Source organism: Aphelocoma coerulescens, chromosome 1A, assembly GCF_041296385.1.
Source record: "Aphelocoma coerulescens isolate FSJ_1873_10779 chromosome 1A, UR_Acoe_1.0, whole genome shotgun sequence".
Taxonomy (NCBI): domain Eukaryota; kingdom Metazoa; phylum Chordata; class Aves; order Passeriformes; family Corvidae; genus Aphelocoma; species Aphelocoma coerulescens.
Genome location: NC_091014.1, coordinates 54606318 through 54624085, shown reverse-complemented (window position 1 = coordinate 54624085; position 17768 = coordinate 54606318). Strand labels below are relative to the sequence as shown.

The 17768-nt window shown below is 48.0% G+C and overlaps 1 protein-coding gene across 1 annotated transcript; it reads right to left on the bottom strand.

The window, feature by feature from the left end:
• Positions 1 to 151: 151 nt before the first annotated feature.
• Positions 152 to 17162, bottom strand: IL2RB (interleukin 2 receptor subunit beta). Its single transcript, XM_069002875.1, has 10 exons — positions 17142 to 17162; positions 15534 to 15631; positions 15080 to 15206; positions 13505 to 13619; positions 12242 to 12353; positions 11573 to 11721; positions 10955 to 11141; positions 9200 to 9296; positions 7310 to 7394; positions 152 to 5933 (listed from the first exon to the last, which is right to left on the bottom strand). Exons 2-10 carry the CDS (start codon positions 15613 to 15615, stop codon positions 5106 to 5108), a joined length of 1782 nt encoding a protein of 593 aa, XP_068858976.1. The 5' UTR covers positions 15616 to 15631; positions 17142 to 17162; the 3' UTR covers positions 152 to 5105.
• Between the last annotated feature and the right edge of the window lie 606 nt (positions 17163 to 17768).

Here is a 17768-nt window from a genome sequence, read left to right as displayed (position 1 = left end):
GGCTCACTTGGGCTCATTTTGGCAGCTGGGCAGGGATAGATATTTTCAGCTCTGCCACTGGACCAGGTTTCGTCTGGGAGTGCATGAAGACCAAAAGCCATTGCTGTAGTTGCCTCATGGTGGATTTTAGTAGATAAACATTAAATGTAGATAGAAAGCTGTAGTGTTTGACTGGGAATGCTTTCAGAACTGCTCAAGAGATTTGAGACCTGATTTCACTTAAAAAAGTTACTTTGAACTAGAATTTCCACAGATAAAGAGTGACTAGCTGCATCTTTAGGCACACATGTATTCATGTACAACTTTTCTGAGTTTACGCTATGAGGGCTTGCCACAGTGGGTCAGAACCCATCTGAGGGTATTTCTCAGTGCCAAAGACCTTACTTTTTTGAATTAAATTTTCCTGGAAAGAAGAATCTTCCTTCTCTGGTGTTTTCAGCAGAACAAAAAAATGCAGAATCTGATCTATCTAAGCAAGCATACCACATCTATCACCACAGGCTTTTGAATCAACCAAGGACCCAAACCCTTGATCAGATCTGACTTCAGAGGAATTTTTTTACTGCAAGTACTCCTTACTTTCTGTTTCTCCACAGTAAAAAAAAGGAAGAGATGTGGGAGGAGGCTGAGAGTGATATCTATTTATGAACAACGTATCCTGGAAAGGAGATGAGAGATGTGACAGCTATCTTTGCTGTCTCTAGGCTTAAGATAAAGAGAGGACTCGTGCCTGTGGCTGCTAGCTTGATATTTTCTACACCAATATTTTCCACACAGTGCTGTTGTTCAGCTTTGGTTTGCCTCTGGTACTGATGGACATGGTCGTGGCATGTTTCTGTGGGTTTGTGAATCACACATGGTGTTCTCGTGGGCTTGAGAGGGGACTGCTCTCGTGTGACATTTCCAAAGAGCTGTTGGGAACCCAGCAGCGAAAGGTCCCCAAATCACTGAGAGTGTTATGACTCTGGCATTTGCAACCTGTGTTACTCACATAGGAGACCACATGATCTCGTCTTCCTGGAAGAAAGGTCCGGTTATCGCCAGATCTGACGCTGAGCACTTCCTGCCGCAGTGTGTCACACATTCACACCCAGCATGGCTGCGAAAGCCGTGCTAACAGCTTGCCAGCTCCAAAGCTGTCAACATTTTCACAAAAAAAAAGGGGGGCGGTGGAAAAATACTGAGCCAGCAGGACAGTCCTCAGGAGCTTGCAACAGGATCACCTCTAACTCTGCTTTCTTTTTTAGGTGTCTTGAGTCCCTTGGGGCAGGGAGTAGGAAGGAGAGCTAAAAGTATATTAGTCTGATCAAAACTTTACCTAGTTCCCTCTTTAGAAAAGCTGTTAATAATTTCCCCTCACCCCAAAGGACAGAAAACCACTGTAGATTTCTTAATATTTTGTTTATTTACAGAGAAGCAAACCTGGTTTTTTGTACTCAGCAGCAAGATGTACTCAGGAAGAGTACAGATACATAGTTTGGTCACACAGAGAGAAAATTAGAAAGTCCAGCTAGAACTCAATCTAGCCACTGTCATAAAAAATAACAAATACATTAATAACAAAAAGAGGGTCAAGGAGAATCTCCATCCTTCATTTGATGTGGCAGGGGAATATTGACATTAAGGGTGAGGCTGAGCTACTTAATGCCTTCTTTGCCACAGTCTTTAGCAGGAAGACCAGATGTCTTCAGGGTACACAGTCCCCTGAGCTAGGAGAGAAAGTCAGGGAGCAGAATAAACCCCCTGTAATCCAGGAGGAGGTAGTTAGTGACCAGCTGTGTCACTTAGACACTCCCAAGTCTGTGGGGCTGGATGGGATCCAACTAAGGGCACTGAGAAAACTGGCAGATGAGCTCACCAAGCCACTTTCCATCATTTCTCGGCAGTCCTGGCTAGCCAGGGAGATACCAGGTGACTGGAGGTTAGCCAGTGTGACACCCATCTACAAAAATTGTTGGAAGGAGGATCTGGGGAACTACAGCCCTGTCAGCCTGACCTCAGTGCCAGAAAAGGTCATGGCACAGGTCACCTTGAGTGCCATCACATGGCAGGCAGGGAACAACGAAGGGATCCAGCCCAGCCAGCATGGGTTTGGGAAAGGAATGTCATGCTTGAGCAACCTGATCTCCTTCTATGACAGGGTGACCCACTTGGTGGATGAGGGAAAGGCTGTGGATGCTACCCACCTAATCTGGAGTAAAACCTTTTACACTGTCTACCACAGTGTTCTCCTGGAGAAAGTGGCAGCCCGTGGCGTGGATGTGTGTACTCTTTGTTGGGTAAAACACTGGATGAATGGCTGAGCCCAAAGAGTTGTGGTGATTGGAGTTGAATCCAGTTGGCAGCCAGCCAGCAGTGCTTCCCAGGGCTCAATACAGGGGCCAGTCCTGTTTAAGGTCTATCGATAATCGGGATGAGGGGATCAGGGGCTCCCCTTTAGTCAGTTTGCAGATGACTCCAAGCTGGGCAGGAGTGTTGATCTGCTGCAGGGTAGAAAGGCTCTGCAGAGGGGTCTGGACAGGTTGAATTGATGAGCCAAGGCCAGTTGTATGAGGTTCAACAAGGTGAAGTGCTGGGTGCTGCCCTTGGGTCACAACAACCCCAGGCAGCACTGCGGGCTGGGGGCAGAGTGGCTGAAAAGCAGCCCAGTGGGAAAGGACCTGGGGGTGCTGGTAAACAGCAGCTGAACATGAGCCAGTGTGTGCCCTGGTGGCCAAGAAGGCCAATGGCATCCTGGCTTGTACCAGCAATAGTGTGGCCAGCAGGACCAGGGCAGTGATCATCCCCCTGTACGCAGCACTGGTGATGCCCTACCTTGAATCCTGTGTCCAGCCCTGGGTCCCTCACTACAAGGAGGACACAGAGGTGTTGAAGTGTGTCCAGAGAAGGGCAATGGAGCTGGGGAAGGGTCTGGAGCACAAGTCCTGCGAGGAGCAGCTGAGGGAGCTGGGGATGTTTAGCCTGGAGAAAAGAAGGCTCAGGGGAGATCTTACTGCTCTCTACAGCTCTCTGACAGGAAGTTGTGGCACGGTGGAGGTTGGTCTCTTCTTCCAGATAACAAGTGATAGATCGAGAGGAAATGACTTCAAATGGCACCAGGGGAAGTCCAAGTCGGATATCAGGAAAAATGTCTTCACTGAAAGAGTGGTTAAACATTGGAATAGGCTCCCCAGGGAAATGGTGGAGTCACCATCTTTGGAAGTGTTCAGAAAACAAGTAGATGTGGCACTTTGCAATATAGTTTAGTGGGCATGGTAGTATTCAGTCAAAATTTGGACTAGGTAATCTTGAATGTGTTTTCCAACCTCAGTGATTCTATGAAGGAAAATAGAAAAGCTTAAGAAGGTCTACATGAGGACAGTGCAGCTTGGATCCTTGGCCCATGTAGGATAGCAAACTGCCCATCAGAGGCAAGGGAGTTTGTGTCTCTTTTCAAAGTCCATATGGGAAGATTCTAAAAGCACAGGAAACAGCTGGAAAAACTGGATGCTTCCTTATCTGGGAAGCTGTGGGGTCCTCTCCTGTTTTCTCCTGGACATAATGGAGCAGTCCACGTCTTGAGACAGGTGGTGAGGAAACTGATGAGAAAATAGTTCCCAGAGCCCTCCCAGCTACAAGCAGGCTCAACTCCTCCGAGAAGCTCTTTTGAAGTGAAATCCAAGCCAGAGGGTGACCCTGCACCTGGGACTTATATTGACATTCAGGAGGCATACTGCCAGGTCAGGTAGCAGTGTAGGAGGAGGAATCTCCATGATTGGACAGGCAGAGGTAGGAAAGAATTAGTTCTAGTTGACACTCACAGCTGTGACAGAAGCACTAACAAGTTCAATATCCTTGAGCTTTCTGGTATAAATTCTCTTAGAAGAATTTTTAGGAGATAAGAGGAACTCTTAGCACATGACGAAGGTATTTTCCCACTGCTGAAAACTCCAGAAATACGGCAAAAAAATGGACAGATGGTACAAATGGTCAATGCAGGGGTTGATGTAACCAGAACAATTTGTCTTCCTCCGCCTTACCACTTCTGTGGCTTTTCCTCAACCCAGATCAGGGCATGTAGAGGAAGAAGAACAATGAAGTGCTATCCCCATTCTTTGTAAGTGGATTGAGGTTTTCTGTTCAGTAAAGGTGCTGTTTCGTGGGTTGCTTTTCTGGGCTCATTCACCACATCTTTGCCACTAATTAGGCAATGGTTTCCCTTGAGCAATGGAAGGAATAGGCAGCACCGTTGTGCTGTTTTCCACTAATACAGGATGTGGGATGAACTATTCTGCAATCAGCTTATCGTAGTCAAAAAACTGTAGTTTGCCAGCAGGGCAGAAAGGCTTTCAATTTCATGAAAAATATTGTAGCAAAATGGGAAACTGTCTGAGTTCTTTTTACTGTCACCATCAGAGCTGGAGGAAAGAAAGAGAGGGAGGGGATTTCCCCAGTATTTTTAACCCAATAGTGGGGATTTCTTTTTTCACACTGCACTGCTTAGACAGCTGACACAGTTGTACTCTGAGCTGACCTTAGAGACTCTAAGGTCTAGACTCTCAAGTCTAAAGCTGGACCGAGTAGCTTAGGATGTAATCTCTGATTAAAACCTGAAGTGGGGACATCATAGAAAAAAATCATACCCTTGGTCAGTCAGGAGGAGATGTCTTCATCCATTTCATCATCAACCCCAGCACTGACTGGCAGTGCTATTGTCCCCTGTACAAAATCTCATCTTTAGGCACTTCTCCCTCTCATTAGAGGTTTTTGGGCCAGGATGAGGCAAACAGACCATATGCTTGCTCAGCGTCAAAGCTGAGTGCTATTTTACCCAAAATGCAGAGCATGGAAGTGCTGGCACAGTCTCCTACTGGGAGCTGGGAAGGGAAAAACGAGATGGTGAGGTTTGGAATGTCACTTGAGAAGTGTGAGGAGTTTCTACACCATCGGAGCCAGTAATAAGAGAAAAACAGATTCAGTTATGAAGGTGAGTCCTTGTTGGCCTGTGTTCTCAGCCTCATTAGCGAGCAGTCCCGATGGGATTGATGCTGAAGTTACATTCATGTCCGTCTAGCCCTCCCTGCAGGGGTGGCCTTCCCTACCTGTGGGTCTCCTCCAGGCAGATCCTAGACAGAGCAATGGCTGTACTGGCTCTGGAGGTCCCTCAGAGAAAGGTAGGCACCAGTGTTTGGGACCTGGCTGGAGAAGGCTGTTTTGCATGGATCCTCATCCTGCCTTTGCCTTAGAGGTGGAGGCTGGGAGAAGGCAGAGGTAGCACTTGCTGCTGGTGTGCAGGGGTCAGTTGGAGGGCCCCCCTTCCCACTCCCCTCCATTACAGTGACAGTATCGCTGTCCTGCAGGTCCGGTGGGTCAGGAAAGTCAGTGTCCAGCTGGCACACGGGCCCAAAAGGTTGTGAAACTGCTTTGTCCATCACCTTCTCATCCTGTTCCAGAAACGGTGTTGGTGAGGTGCCTTCACTTGACTGGAGAGCCCTAGGAACAGCCACGGCCTGCTGGGCTTCACCTTCTGTCTGTTCCATGAAGGAGCTGTTTTGGGAGCCCTGGGTTGCCTCGATACAGTGGAAGAAGTTGCTGGGCAACCCGTTCATGTCCTCTGCCAGCGTGCAGAGGTCTGGGGAGGGGAGAGCCTGGTAACACTCGCCATCCTTGCTGCCACTGCCCTCCTGGGTGAAAGGCTCGTAGGTGAAGTAGACCTGACAGGGCTGGATCTCAAAGGAGTTGGAGAGGTGGAAGAAGAAGTAGCCTTGGTTGGTGTAGCAGCTGGATCCAGATTGCACACTGGTTTCTACGGAAGAATCAGGAGTCAGGGTTCCCTTGGAAAGTAGAAACCGGGATTCCTGGTCATTCTTCTGCATCACCTCGAGTACGGAGATCTCTGGGATTGTGCTGTTCAAGCAGTAGGAAGATGTGGAGAATGGGGAGGAGAGCCATTTCTGATGGGAAAGAAACATGAGAGAGAGAGAGATTGTGACTAGCAAAGTATAGCACTCAGAGGGGAACCAAAGGTTTCTTCTACTGAGTGGCCACTGCAGTCAAGTGACCTGTTCTCTGTCCAAGCAAGAGTTACCAGAGGTGGTGGGGATGGAAATTCACATTCATGATGTCTCATCTGCAGGATTTGCAGAGAGAGTATGTCATTCTGTCACTTTAAAATCAAGAGTGGACCTTGTCAGCCTATGCTTGAGATTTCTGGAGCAGGGAATTTAAGATGGACAAATAAAGTGACACGAAGGGAATAAAAAAGATAGGAAAAAACCTTACAAGACCATAAGATGAAGTGAAGCATGAAAAACAGTATTGAGGTGCATCTCATGCAATCTATTCCTCGGTGCTGAACAAGCTTCTGATACATGCACATGGCCATATGCAGATTTCTTGTCTAAAGTGCTCTTCCAGGCCCCTTGTGCCTAATTTTCACATTCATCATGAGCAACATCCTGCAGTGCATCATTATCCTTAAAAATAAACTGCTTTTGATGACACCCAAATCCATTGCCTTTATGGCTTGTAAAGCAAATTTTTCAAGTTCTTTCTGCACTGATAAAGTGTCTTCAGTGCCTGCTGCACACCCGTCCCCCTACTCTGTACTCTTTCCCTGTAGTTCAAGCTTTCTAAGCCTTTTTGCACCTCAGCGTTTCCAAAGCTTTGCTGTCTCTGGACCCTCTGCAGTTTGTTTCCACCCTCCTTACAGCAAGATGCCACTTGGGATCACCTCCCACGCCTTGCACCTGATGCTCCCTTTAATACTGCACAGAACGGTAATTGTCTCCTTGCAGCTGCCCATACTCACAGAGAGCCTAGGGCAAGGGGAATAGTGGAGTGGAAAAAAGGGGAAGAGACAAAAATGCAAGGAATTGCTAAGTGCTATCCAGTGTGATGGCAATTCACATCAGGAGCAGAGGAGAGGCTCACAGGAGGCTCCCTCCTCAGAGAGGGGATCACAGCAGGAAATCTGGGGAAGAGCTGGGCATCCTAGGGCAGGCAGGGGGCACTGAACTGGGAGGGAAGGGGATCTTGAGAGGCCAAGCTCCCTCCTGCAGGTCTCTTGTTTTCTCTCAGGCTGCCAATTATGGGAGCAGGGTTTGCTGTGTTTTGCGTGGTTTGCCATTTCTCTGTAATTACAGATGCCTTGGCTGAGTATCAGGTTTCAGAAGGTCAGAAAATAGAACTTAAGCAGAGAACCCAGCAGCTGGTGCTACAGGCACATATATCATGTGTGCACGTGTAGGTCTATCTGTCCCGGGCATGTGCAGCTGGACGCTCCTTTCCCTCATTTCCCCCTCCTATGGTTCCATCCCCAGTCCAATACCTGAATGTCACCACCGTGCACCGAAACGAGTGGGGGAAAGAACTTCTCAGGGTCTGGGATGTGAATCTTCAGGATCTTCTTAAACCTTGAGGAAAGAGGATGAGACGGACAAATGAAGCAGGGCCTGATCCTGATCACTGTCACTGTGGTGGGGGTGGAAGAGTGGACTGCAATTCACAGGTACTGCCCTGGCATGGGGAAGAGGTAAAACAACGTCGAGCCTGAGGGCTGTCCTTGCTCACACGGTCCGAGAGGCACCAGCTGAGCCATGAGATGTGTAGAGATGAGACAGATAAACCTGGCATTGGCAAATACGCTTCCCTCAGCCTTTTCCCTGGGGAAGTGGTTTTCCTGGTTTTAGTGGTTTCTTCCCTGCCTTGCCTGGTCACCTTAACCTCTCCACACACCCCCTTCAGCCCCTGTCCTGATGACAAGCTGAGCAGACCTCCCTTGTTTCCAAGCTCCCGCTGCTGTGAGCTGCCCCTTCTTTGTTTTGCTGCCACCACAATGACACCACAGGGACCATGTGGCCTGAGCAGGGCCATCAGTGGGAAAGCTCTGCCACAGCTCTCTGCCCTCCTAGCAGGGTGCTGCATGGTACAGCTGTGGCACACTGGCCATGCAAGCCACCTGACTGAGTACGCCTTGCATCGGCACAGAGGCCTCTCCTTCACTGGAACCAGTGCGTTGTCATCCTGAGGCAGCATGAAGTGATCTAATCTGCTCCTCAGTTCCTCGGGGTGGTTGGATCATCTTGTCATCCCTTTGCAGAAGCTTTGCTGTAGGATTTTCTAAGGAAAAACCCTCCTGACCTCTGGAGGCAATCAGTGTACTCTCTGAAGCATCAGAACTTGCTAGTTCTTGCATATAAACTACCTTACATCATTGCAGATGCTATTTTTATTCATGCATGTCTAATCCTTCCTTGCATCTTACCTCAGCATTATTCTGCACTCAATTCCCCTAGGTTAATTATACTTTGTGGAGAAAGAAGGCCTTTTTAACTCTCTCTGTGCTGTACATCTAGCACTTCCTCAACTTTGTGTTATGACTCAGGGTAAAAGAGTGACCAGTGACTTTCTCAGTATCCATCTTCCTTCAGCATGGTTCTCTGTCTTTCCTTACAGAGAAACCATCCAGCCTCTGCAGCTTCATCCCTGAGAATGTTTGTCCCTGATCCCTGCCATGAATATCAGCACCCTGCTTCTTTACCCCTGACCTGAGATGAGAAAACCTGTGACTGTTTCTAACCTTGCCAAGCTGACAGGTCACTGTTCCTATTATTGTGTGGAATAACCTTGTGAGACACTTTCAGTCCCTAATAAAAGCAGTGTCTGGGTAGAAACACTGGCAAAGAGGTCTTGAAGCATCATATAGGTTTTATCAGTGCATGAGGACTGTACAGACCAGGGAGAACAAGAATTGTACTCCTCGCTCAGGAGTTTTCTTGCAGACCAAAGTTACCTCATCCTGCCTGAGCTCTTGCTGGAATGTTTAAATGAGAAGGGAGTGGTAACCAGGCTTGCTTGGTTTTTGCTGCAGGGAGAGTGCTCAACCCAGTGACCTGCTTTTGAAGAGGCAATTTTGATGCATCCCTGCTAGGAAACACCACTCTAACCCCTGGGAAGCAGATGTGCTGATGCAGCTGTTTTAAATTTAGCCAGGGCATGGCACCAGGGCATGGCACCGGGCACAATACGACAGTGTTGGTGGTGGTGTTATTTCTCCACAGGCAAATATCAGTCTCAGAAGGTTGGGCTATAAACCATAAATTGGTTGGCTTAAAGCTGTCTCTATCCTGAGTAACATCAGGTGAAAAATAATCTGCGTTTTGAGAGTACACACAAGGTACAGGAGAGGAACAGAGATGTAAACTTAATTCTCAATTACCATTTCAGGGTCCGTAAGTTAATAAGGAAGGCAGTCCCAATGATCACGAAGAGGAAAGTGCTCACTATAAGAACTGGCAGGACTGGCTGGGATGTTTCTGCAAGATGAGAAAGAATGAGGAAATGGCTGTGAAAATGTAACCAGGATTCTGGAGGTAGAAGCTGCAGCCCTCTCATGGCTGTTCAAGGTGATCAAAGTGTGTTATAATTTGTTATAATTTTATATAATATTACAATAATACATAGAATTGTAATATACGGGTCAGAGTATGCGTGGGTTCTGCTGTGTTGTGTTGGATGCCTTTGAGCTGATACAGGTTTCAGAGTCTAAGTGTTGCTTAAGAGATAATTTGTGCTGAACAGTTTGAACTCCCTGTTCACAACAGCACCACAGCTAGGGCTTGCCACAGCTGAGGTGGCACAGTCTGCTGCTGATTGAAGTGTCCACCAACCTGTCTGTTTCATTGCCAAGGAAAGCAGGGACTCCTAAAATCAGATAAAAGTGGGGTTGGAGTCTTGAAACAGCATTAATGGTCAGTGGGGGAGGGAGTCATGGGGTCCACAGGTCTCTGAGAATGCAAGAGGATAAGGATAGAGAAGGCTAGGGATCAAGGGACTGGCTTCTTTCTTTTGAGAGGTGTAGGAAAGCATCAGGAACCCTCCTAGTCAAAGTTTACAGCTTCACACCATATTTTAGTACTTGGATTGTAGGGTTAGGACAAAGAGACTGGGTTCCCACAGTGCCAGCACTCCTCAGGCTTGTTTGGCACCATCTCAAACTTTCCTTAATCTGTCTCTTTCACACGTATCTCCCCAGTGCACCTTTGCTTGGTCTTGCTATTCTGGTGCCTGTTTCCTCTGCCTGCCCCTCATCTCCTCCCATCCCTCGTGTCCCTTGGTCTGGTCATGCAGAGAGTCTCTGGAGAAGTTATGAGAGAACAGAGGAAAATAAAAGACAGAGGAGACATTTTTAGCACATTCTCTCTTTCCCTGTCCTTGAGATGCTACTCAGATCACTTTGTCTCCTCTGCCTCTGGTACCCTGGTTATCTTTGGGTCTTGGTTGCTATGACAACTGGTTGCGGCTGTATCCTATTCTCTGACATCACACACTGTCAAAATTTGATCGCCACAGCAACACTGTGCCCTTTCTAAACATAGCTCCTCTGTTTATACCAACACCAGGAACAACAGGGAGGGGTTGAGCAGGGGCAGGATGGGGGCAACATGAGAAGGAATAACCTCTACCTGCTTATTTTTTGGGAAAAAAAATGACAGAGGCCACAGCCAGTGACTCACTGAAGGACATTATCTTTCAAGGCTGGAAGTTCATGCAGTGACCGGTGCAAATCTCAGCAGATCTTTCTTTGAAAGGGTCTTATCATGCAAGTAAGTCAGTGAGTCTCTCCCAGTTTCCATGAGACTTTGCTTCCCAGGCTCAGGTGTTCTTCAACTCAGGAGCTGAGAGCCATTTCACTGCATTTCACTGATCAATACTTCCACTGAACTGGGCCATTTTAGGAAGCTGGGAGAATGTTCCTAGGTAACATTAGCATCTGGGAAAATGCCAGTCCTGGCCACTGCTTCTGCTGGTCAGACATCTGTCCTTACTGATCAGGAGGGACAGTTTTCAACTTTTCTGCGGCTCTTTGGTCAACACAGTCCTCCCTACACATCTTCCTTCAGCTTCTCACCCTGTTTTGGCCATTCTACCTTGTGTGCCCTGAGTCCCCGTTTTCCCCTCCAGGTCAGACTACCTGACTGATCCTTACGGTCAGCGTGTGTCCTCCACAGGATCGGCTTGCTCCAGTCACTCCACACGCCTTTGTAGATGCTTCTGGCACTCGGTCTTGCACGGACAGCTGCCTCGTATTTCGAGTTGGGTGAGAGTCTCTCAAAATTTGCCCACATCTGGTCCTGTTCAATGGGCAAGTTCGCAGCCTCCTGGGAGCAGGGAGAGAGAACATCGTCAACACCTTGGTTTACAACCTCACATACCCATCTTTTCCAAGGCCCTCAGAGAAGACCTGTCTCAAAACCTTACACCTCCTGCACTGCTTGTTCACCCTAAAGGAAAATTGTTCTTCACTTTGCTTTTTTCCTCCCTTTCAGGTCTGTCCTGGAACTGTCTGAATTTTTTTTTCTGACAGCACTAAGTAAAATAGGATCCCCATCTGCCTCCTTGTCATCACCAAACACTGGCAGCAGGTGACACAGATAAAAGAACGGGGGCTGTCATCCTCTCTCCGGCTTCACCAAAACTGGTTACATTCTGAGAGGAGGCCCAGGAGTAAGTCTTGGGTGACATAAACAAGACCAGGATTCATCCAGGATTCATATGGTAACACGTCCCAGTTTCTCCCTCTGCTACTCACCTCCCAGGACTGACTCATGTGTCGGTACCGCACTTGGTACTCCCGACTCCCCTCCAAATAGTGAGAGGAAATATTCAGGCTCCATGTTAGGTTGGAGGTATTTTCAGTTATGTTAGCCAGCTGAAGGTTTCCTGGAGGCCTCAGCTTTACTGGAAAGAGAGAAGAAGCAGGGCTGATATCCCCATACTCTGCCCATAACAGGACTGCACATCAAGCCCCTCAGCAGCAGGACATCTTGAGACAGGTAAACTCACATATCCAGCAAAACAATGTCCCAAGAAGAAGTTTTTCTTCTGGATTAGTGAGCTGAATCCTTTCAGCAAAGACTGATGCATGCCAAAGCTGTCTTAAAGAAGGGTGGAAGCACATAACTAGTGTGGGGGCAGAGGAAGAGCAGCAAGACTTTCCATCCTTCTAGCAGCACATATTTTTCAGGAGGGCAGCTGAGATATACCTGTTTGAATTCAGATAAGGGACAGGACAGGATGTGGCTGGCATGACAGAGGTGCGAGTGGCAGCAGTCAGCATTGTGCTCATTGTAGCAGGGGACAAGCAAAAGACCAAGCTTTAAAATCAGCTGTGGGTGTTGCACAGGGGTGGAGGAGGAAGGGAAATCAGCTATCCTCTCATGGGGAAGCTTCAGAGACCAGAAGACAGATGAGTACTCACTATTTGCAAATGGATTGAAGTTTTTTATTTCCACAGGTATTTTGTTCTTATTCTCTCCAGTGTGGCAATGGACAGACAAGTCGAGACGGTCTGAAATGGTGAAGCACTGATTCTGCAAGGAAAATTAACCACTGCTGACAATGAAACCTCGTGAATAAGCATTCAGATTTCTAAGCATTGCCTATGCATAAGGTGCTTAGGAATACTTGAGAATAAATATGGAAGGTATTTGTGGTGGAAGGGCATAAACCTCAGTGGTGAGTGAGGAACCAAAAATTTATATTTCATATGGTTGGATTGTTTCTTGGTTTGTTGGCAAGATGGGCACAAAATATTGCGATACATTAATTTCCTGGGATTCCTGTATGTGCTGTCTATGAGTGACATTTATTGAGAAATTTTATTTTTACTAAAGCATTTTAAGTTCCCTGGTAAGACTGAAACTGCATTAGTATTAAACATGACACTTGAAATGCAATGATGCTGAAGGGCCACATACACCATACAGTACTGAATAAGCAACAAATTAGCTTGATTGGAAAGAAAAGACTTTGGAGCTATATACCACCCCTGAAATTTGTCTTTGCACATGATATGCAAATATATGAAAGCTTGTCTGTCGTTAGAACTGGTTGTGACTTTATCAATAAAAATATTAGCTCAAATTTGGGTGGGTGTTTTCTGAAAACATGGGGACTGCAGTGACTGTGGGTATGGCTGAAGGAAATACATAGTGAATCTAAAATATGACTGATTTAAATAAGGAATAATAGCAGATTTGCATCACCATCATCTCCAATGATGTGTTGCTGTTGCATCTTGCTTTAGACACATCTAACCCCACTTCACAGTAGCTAATGGTCTGGAAAATGGTATTGATCCCTTCCAGGAAAATGAGTTCAAGAGGTGACCTCAGAGCTGGTGGTGATGCCCATCTGTCTTCAGAGGAAGAGATTAGGGCCAAACACAGGTAACTGAGACATGGGACACTGCATATGATCTGTCTGTCCTGCAGCTCTTCTGCATGGGTCAGGCCAGCGTGGCCCAGCTCACAAGGAAGCCAATCCCTCCTTCAGGGGAACCCACAGGAGTCATGTATATCAACAGCACAAAACACCAAGCCCAATCCCAGAACCAGAGTCAGGGATTAGGTCTGGGCTTTTTGTACTACTCCTGGATGCCACAGTGTTTATACACCCAAAATGCATATATAAATCCTTTCCACCCTGTCATTAGCCAGGACATCCCAGATGAATTACTCACATTAACGTTTTGGTTGAAGGTTTTGTTGCATCTCCTCAGCCCTGTCATATCCTCTGCCTTGAGTAATGTGCAGTGCTTCTTGCGTTTTTCAGGTGGGGGAAATAACTCCAGTGAGCTGGGAAGGTTGTTTCGTAGTTAGTCAAATATTATGTAACACTAAAGGGCTTTCAAAGCATTTTACATCCTACTGCATTTGCTGAACAGGTTACAGCAAAGATCTAATCCTACTTTCTCTCCCCATTGTATCACTCAAGCAGATTTTATGTGCTGGCACATGGAAGTCAATGTACCCCTGTTATTTCAAGGCAAAGGTAATAGCAGATTTCCAGTTTCAAAGACTTCACAAAACCCTCTTCCTATCTTCTCTGCTTCCTGTTGATTTCAGAGGTCACGCAGAGCCCAAACTCACCTACAGCAACGTGGCCCTGGAAGACAGGTGCCTGTTTCAGCTCCTTTAGGACTTACTGGTCTCCTTCCAGCCACTGACAGCCCTGTAGGATCTCAGACACTGAGTGACATGTACCTTCTGAGCCAGGTCACATCTCAGTCAGCCAGAACAGGACATCACAAGTGGTAGCACTACACCATGACCTCTCTTCTGCTCTGAGAAGTGTGGCTGGAGAACTCCAGCTGAGCTATGGCATGGGGGGCGGCAGGGTGGAGAACATCTGTGGGGATGCAGCTGGGGGGTGTCTGATTGATCTGCCTGTAAGGTCAGATCAGGCCTGGGACTTGCTGATGGTGGGGAGGAGTTTTTTCCTACAGCACTGGTCAAACAAATCCAGCCCCAGTTCCAGCCACAGTGTCTGATTCCCACTCATGGAGCAACATAAATATTTCAACTTTCTAGGTCCATGCACCAGCCCCAGGATATATTTGCCAACCTGACCCCATTGGTGGTGTCTCTATGACAGTGACAAGTAACCCACTCAATGCCAGAATCACAGTGAGCCTCTCCTTAGGACAGGCACCCAGGGCAGTCCTGGGCTAGGCTGGTAACCCTCCTGGCTGCAGATGTCCTATTTGGAGGTGACAGAGAGTCAGCCAGCCCCCTCTGCATGACTGGCCAAACACCTCCCCTCTGCTGGGAGGCATATGGGAGAGGAAAACACCATGAACTGGAAGAGGTGAAAGAGCCAGGGGAAAGAAGTGGGACAATCTTTTTCTTCATTCATTGTTACTCAGGGTGCAACATCTCATCTCATCCTGGCAATCACCAAATGGCCTCTGTATAACTTCAATTCCATCCTTCTCCAGCCCATCTCCATACATCCTCATTTTCCATGGAAAATGCCTTTCTGTCCTGAGGGTGGCTGACAAGGAAAAGGGATTTTTTGAAAAGTGAAGTTCAGATAGAGCCAAGGAGCTGGAAGATGGGTTGTGCTAGACAGGTTGGGACCGTCAGATGGCAAACACTGAGCAGTGGTTGCCAGCATCTCAGCCCACCTGGGGTTAGAGACAGAGTTCAAGACAAAACACCTCAGCTCTGTGACTCCACTACACCTGGCCTGGGAAGGGGAAGCCTACATTTTTGTTAAGTGGCATTGTTTTTCCTCAGCCTCTCCAGTCACCCACCTGTCACAAAAACCATTCTTTGATAAAATCTCCAGCTGGCAGGGTGCTTCAACCAGATCCCTGCCCGGGTCCCAGTTGCAGAAGAGAGCTGCCCGTGAGTCATACCAGCAAGTGAGGCTGGAGGCACCTGCCAGCAGAGAAGAAATGGACAGCAGTGTGGCTCAATTAGCAACGATGCTCGGCATTAACCACCACCCCAGACAATTCTGCCCCATGCCAAACTACAGACTGACTCCTCTGCTGGACAACTCCAAGTAAGAAAGGCAGAGCCACTCATTTCTCTATATCCTTGGAGGCTGATGTGCTCGTAAGAGACCTGTAATATTGCAACCTCCTCTGGCTGTATGTTACAACACAAACATTGTACAGCAGCATGCTGTGGCACACACACAGCCCTGGCTGACTCCCCTCCCTGTTCACGCAGCTGGCACAGGTGAAAGGAATCACTTCTTACCTTGCGCCGAGTCTGATGCCCACGAGGGAGGCATGAGGCTGAACAGGCAGAGGTGAGACAGAAGCAGCAATGAAGGCTTCATCAGTACTGGTGACACACTGAAAGAGAGAAGACACCCCCACAACACAGCTCAGCAGTGGAACTTGGGAAGATGTCAAGATGTCATCTCAGAGGTGGCATCCACGGTCCTGGGATGCAGTGCCAGTCTTCTGGGTTCAGAAACTCCTATCCCTTCCACTCTGGAGCCTGCACTTCTCCCTCAGCACCTCACTGTTTTTGTGCCTTGGGTGCTTTGCTCAGTAGTGAAGCTGCTCACAGGGCAGCACAGAGAGGCTGCTTGGAGGAATCATATCTTCTGAAAGCGCGTGAGCGAGCGCACAGCGGTCCGCACACGTTGTCTCAGGCTGCTTGCTGACTCAGGTAGAGAGTGCTGCCTCGGCTGCGCACAGCCTGCGCTTTGAAGAGCTTCTTTTTTTGGTAAACCCTAGGGCTGAAATAACTAGGTGCTTGCTGAGTAAGAGGGTCTCTGGATGCAACTGGCAGAAGTTAGTTGCAGAGCTCATGGCTTAGGAGGCAGATTTTGAATACCATGTTTGGGACGGGGGGGGAATCAGGGAGAAGAAAGTGTTTACCAGGTGCTAGAAAGGCAAGGCTTTACCATATCAAAAAAATATTACATAGCTGTGCACAAACTATGCATCATCCCCTCCAAGTAGACCCTTGCTCTGCCTTGGAAGGAGTCATGATTTTAGGTATCAGAAAAGTTGGGCTTTGTAATAAGGAAACTCAGCAGCAGCCCTCATCCAGCCCAGGCACCCAGGGAGCCTCCTTGTCTTACAAAGCCTGTACAATCATGTTCCATATCAGACAGACTGGTCTCATGGTCTTCTCATCCAAGACTCTCTCTCCCCATCCACCTGGACACCCATACCTTGAGATCTGCCTTTGCCCACAGGAGAAGGAACCACCCTCACCTCTCACCAGCCCTGGAGCTCAGGCAGACCTGAGCAAAACAAGAGGGGAGCCCCACTGGACCTTGCTGGGACTGCCAGAGGAGTGGGAAGAGAGGGTTTATAAAGGGCTGGCATGAGCTTACTACCAATTCCCGTTGTGATAAAAGATTAGGTTCAGAGGAAGAAAAACATGATGACAACACATTAGCAGACAGGGGAGAGAGAGAAAGTGGGCGGTGTGGTAGTGAGATGCGGGGTATGATTTGAGAGGATTGTGGAGAGACAGAGAGATAAATATGTTCTCAGCCCTTCCCAACGGCGAGATTCAGTTTGTCAGATTGAAACTCCTTCTAAGATGCTTTCAGGTCAGCCACCCCCATGTGGGAGAGAGCTGGCATTGCCCCCTTTACCTTCCAGCTCCAGTCACCGAGCAGTCTGGACGAAGGGAGTGCCTGGGATTGTGAGGTTGGATGGCAGCAGGTGCTGATTGTCAAACAGTGAGGGGAAGGGCGAGGGGAAAAAGAGAGAGCGATGAAGGCAGGTATCCTGGCTCAGCGCATGTCCATGAGAGAAGAGGTGCCTCCAGCCCAGCAGTTCTGCTCCAAAGCTGTTTCTGTCATACATGCATGGTCTCTCTCTGTCTTCTCCCTCTCACCTGTGCACAGGAAGCTGCTGCTTGCTTGCCTTGTCAGACTGAGACAAGGCCCCGAAGTATCGAAAAGGCTAGTAAGGCCAAGAATAAAAAAACCCAAACCACATTCTACTTCCTGCTGATAAAGCAATAAGTGCAGAAACCGGGTTAGAGGGGTCAGGTGTTAGCACTGCTCAGACGTACTGGGACCAGTTTAAACCATTGCTGGGAGGCAAAAGAGAGAGCAAAAGGGACCTGTCCTCTTGGGATACTGGCAAGACCCATAGCTTCCTCTTTCAGACACCCAAGTGGTTCACTCATATTGCTCTCAGGGTCTGCACAAGTTTACAGATCACTTTGAAACTGGGGACAGGAGTCTGTCTACAGTAGAAATACCATGGACCACTTTGTGAAAAATAGCTGGAGTTGTTGACCTGAGCCACACCTGAATGAAACCAGACATCGTTGCCCCAGTTTTAGAGGATCCATCTTGGGTTGCAGTGGGAGTAGAACCAGGTCAACGCTGAGTGTGAACAAATTTGAGTCACACCCTCACACTCGCAGATGTTGTGACACCACAAGAACACCCATGCCACTGCCTCCCTACCCAGCCAAACACCCCATTCACTCCACAGAAGGAAGAACCACCCC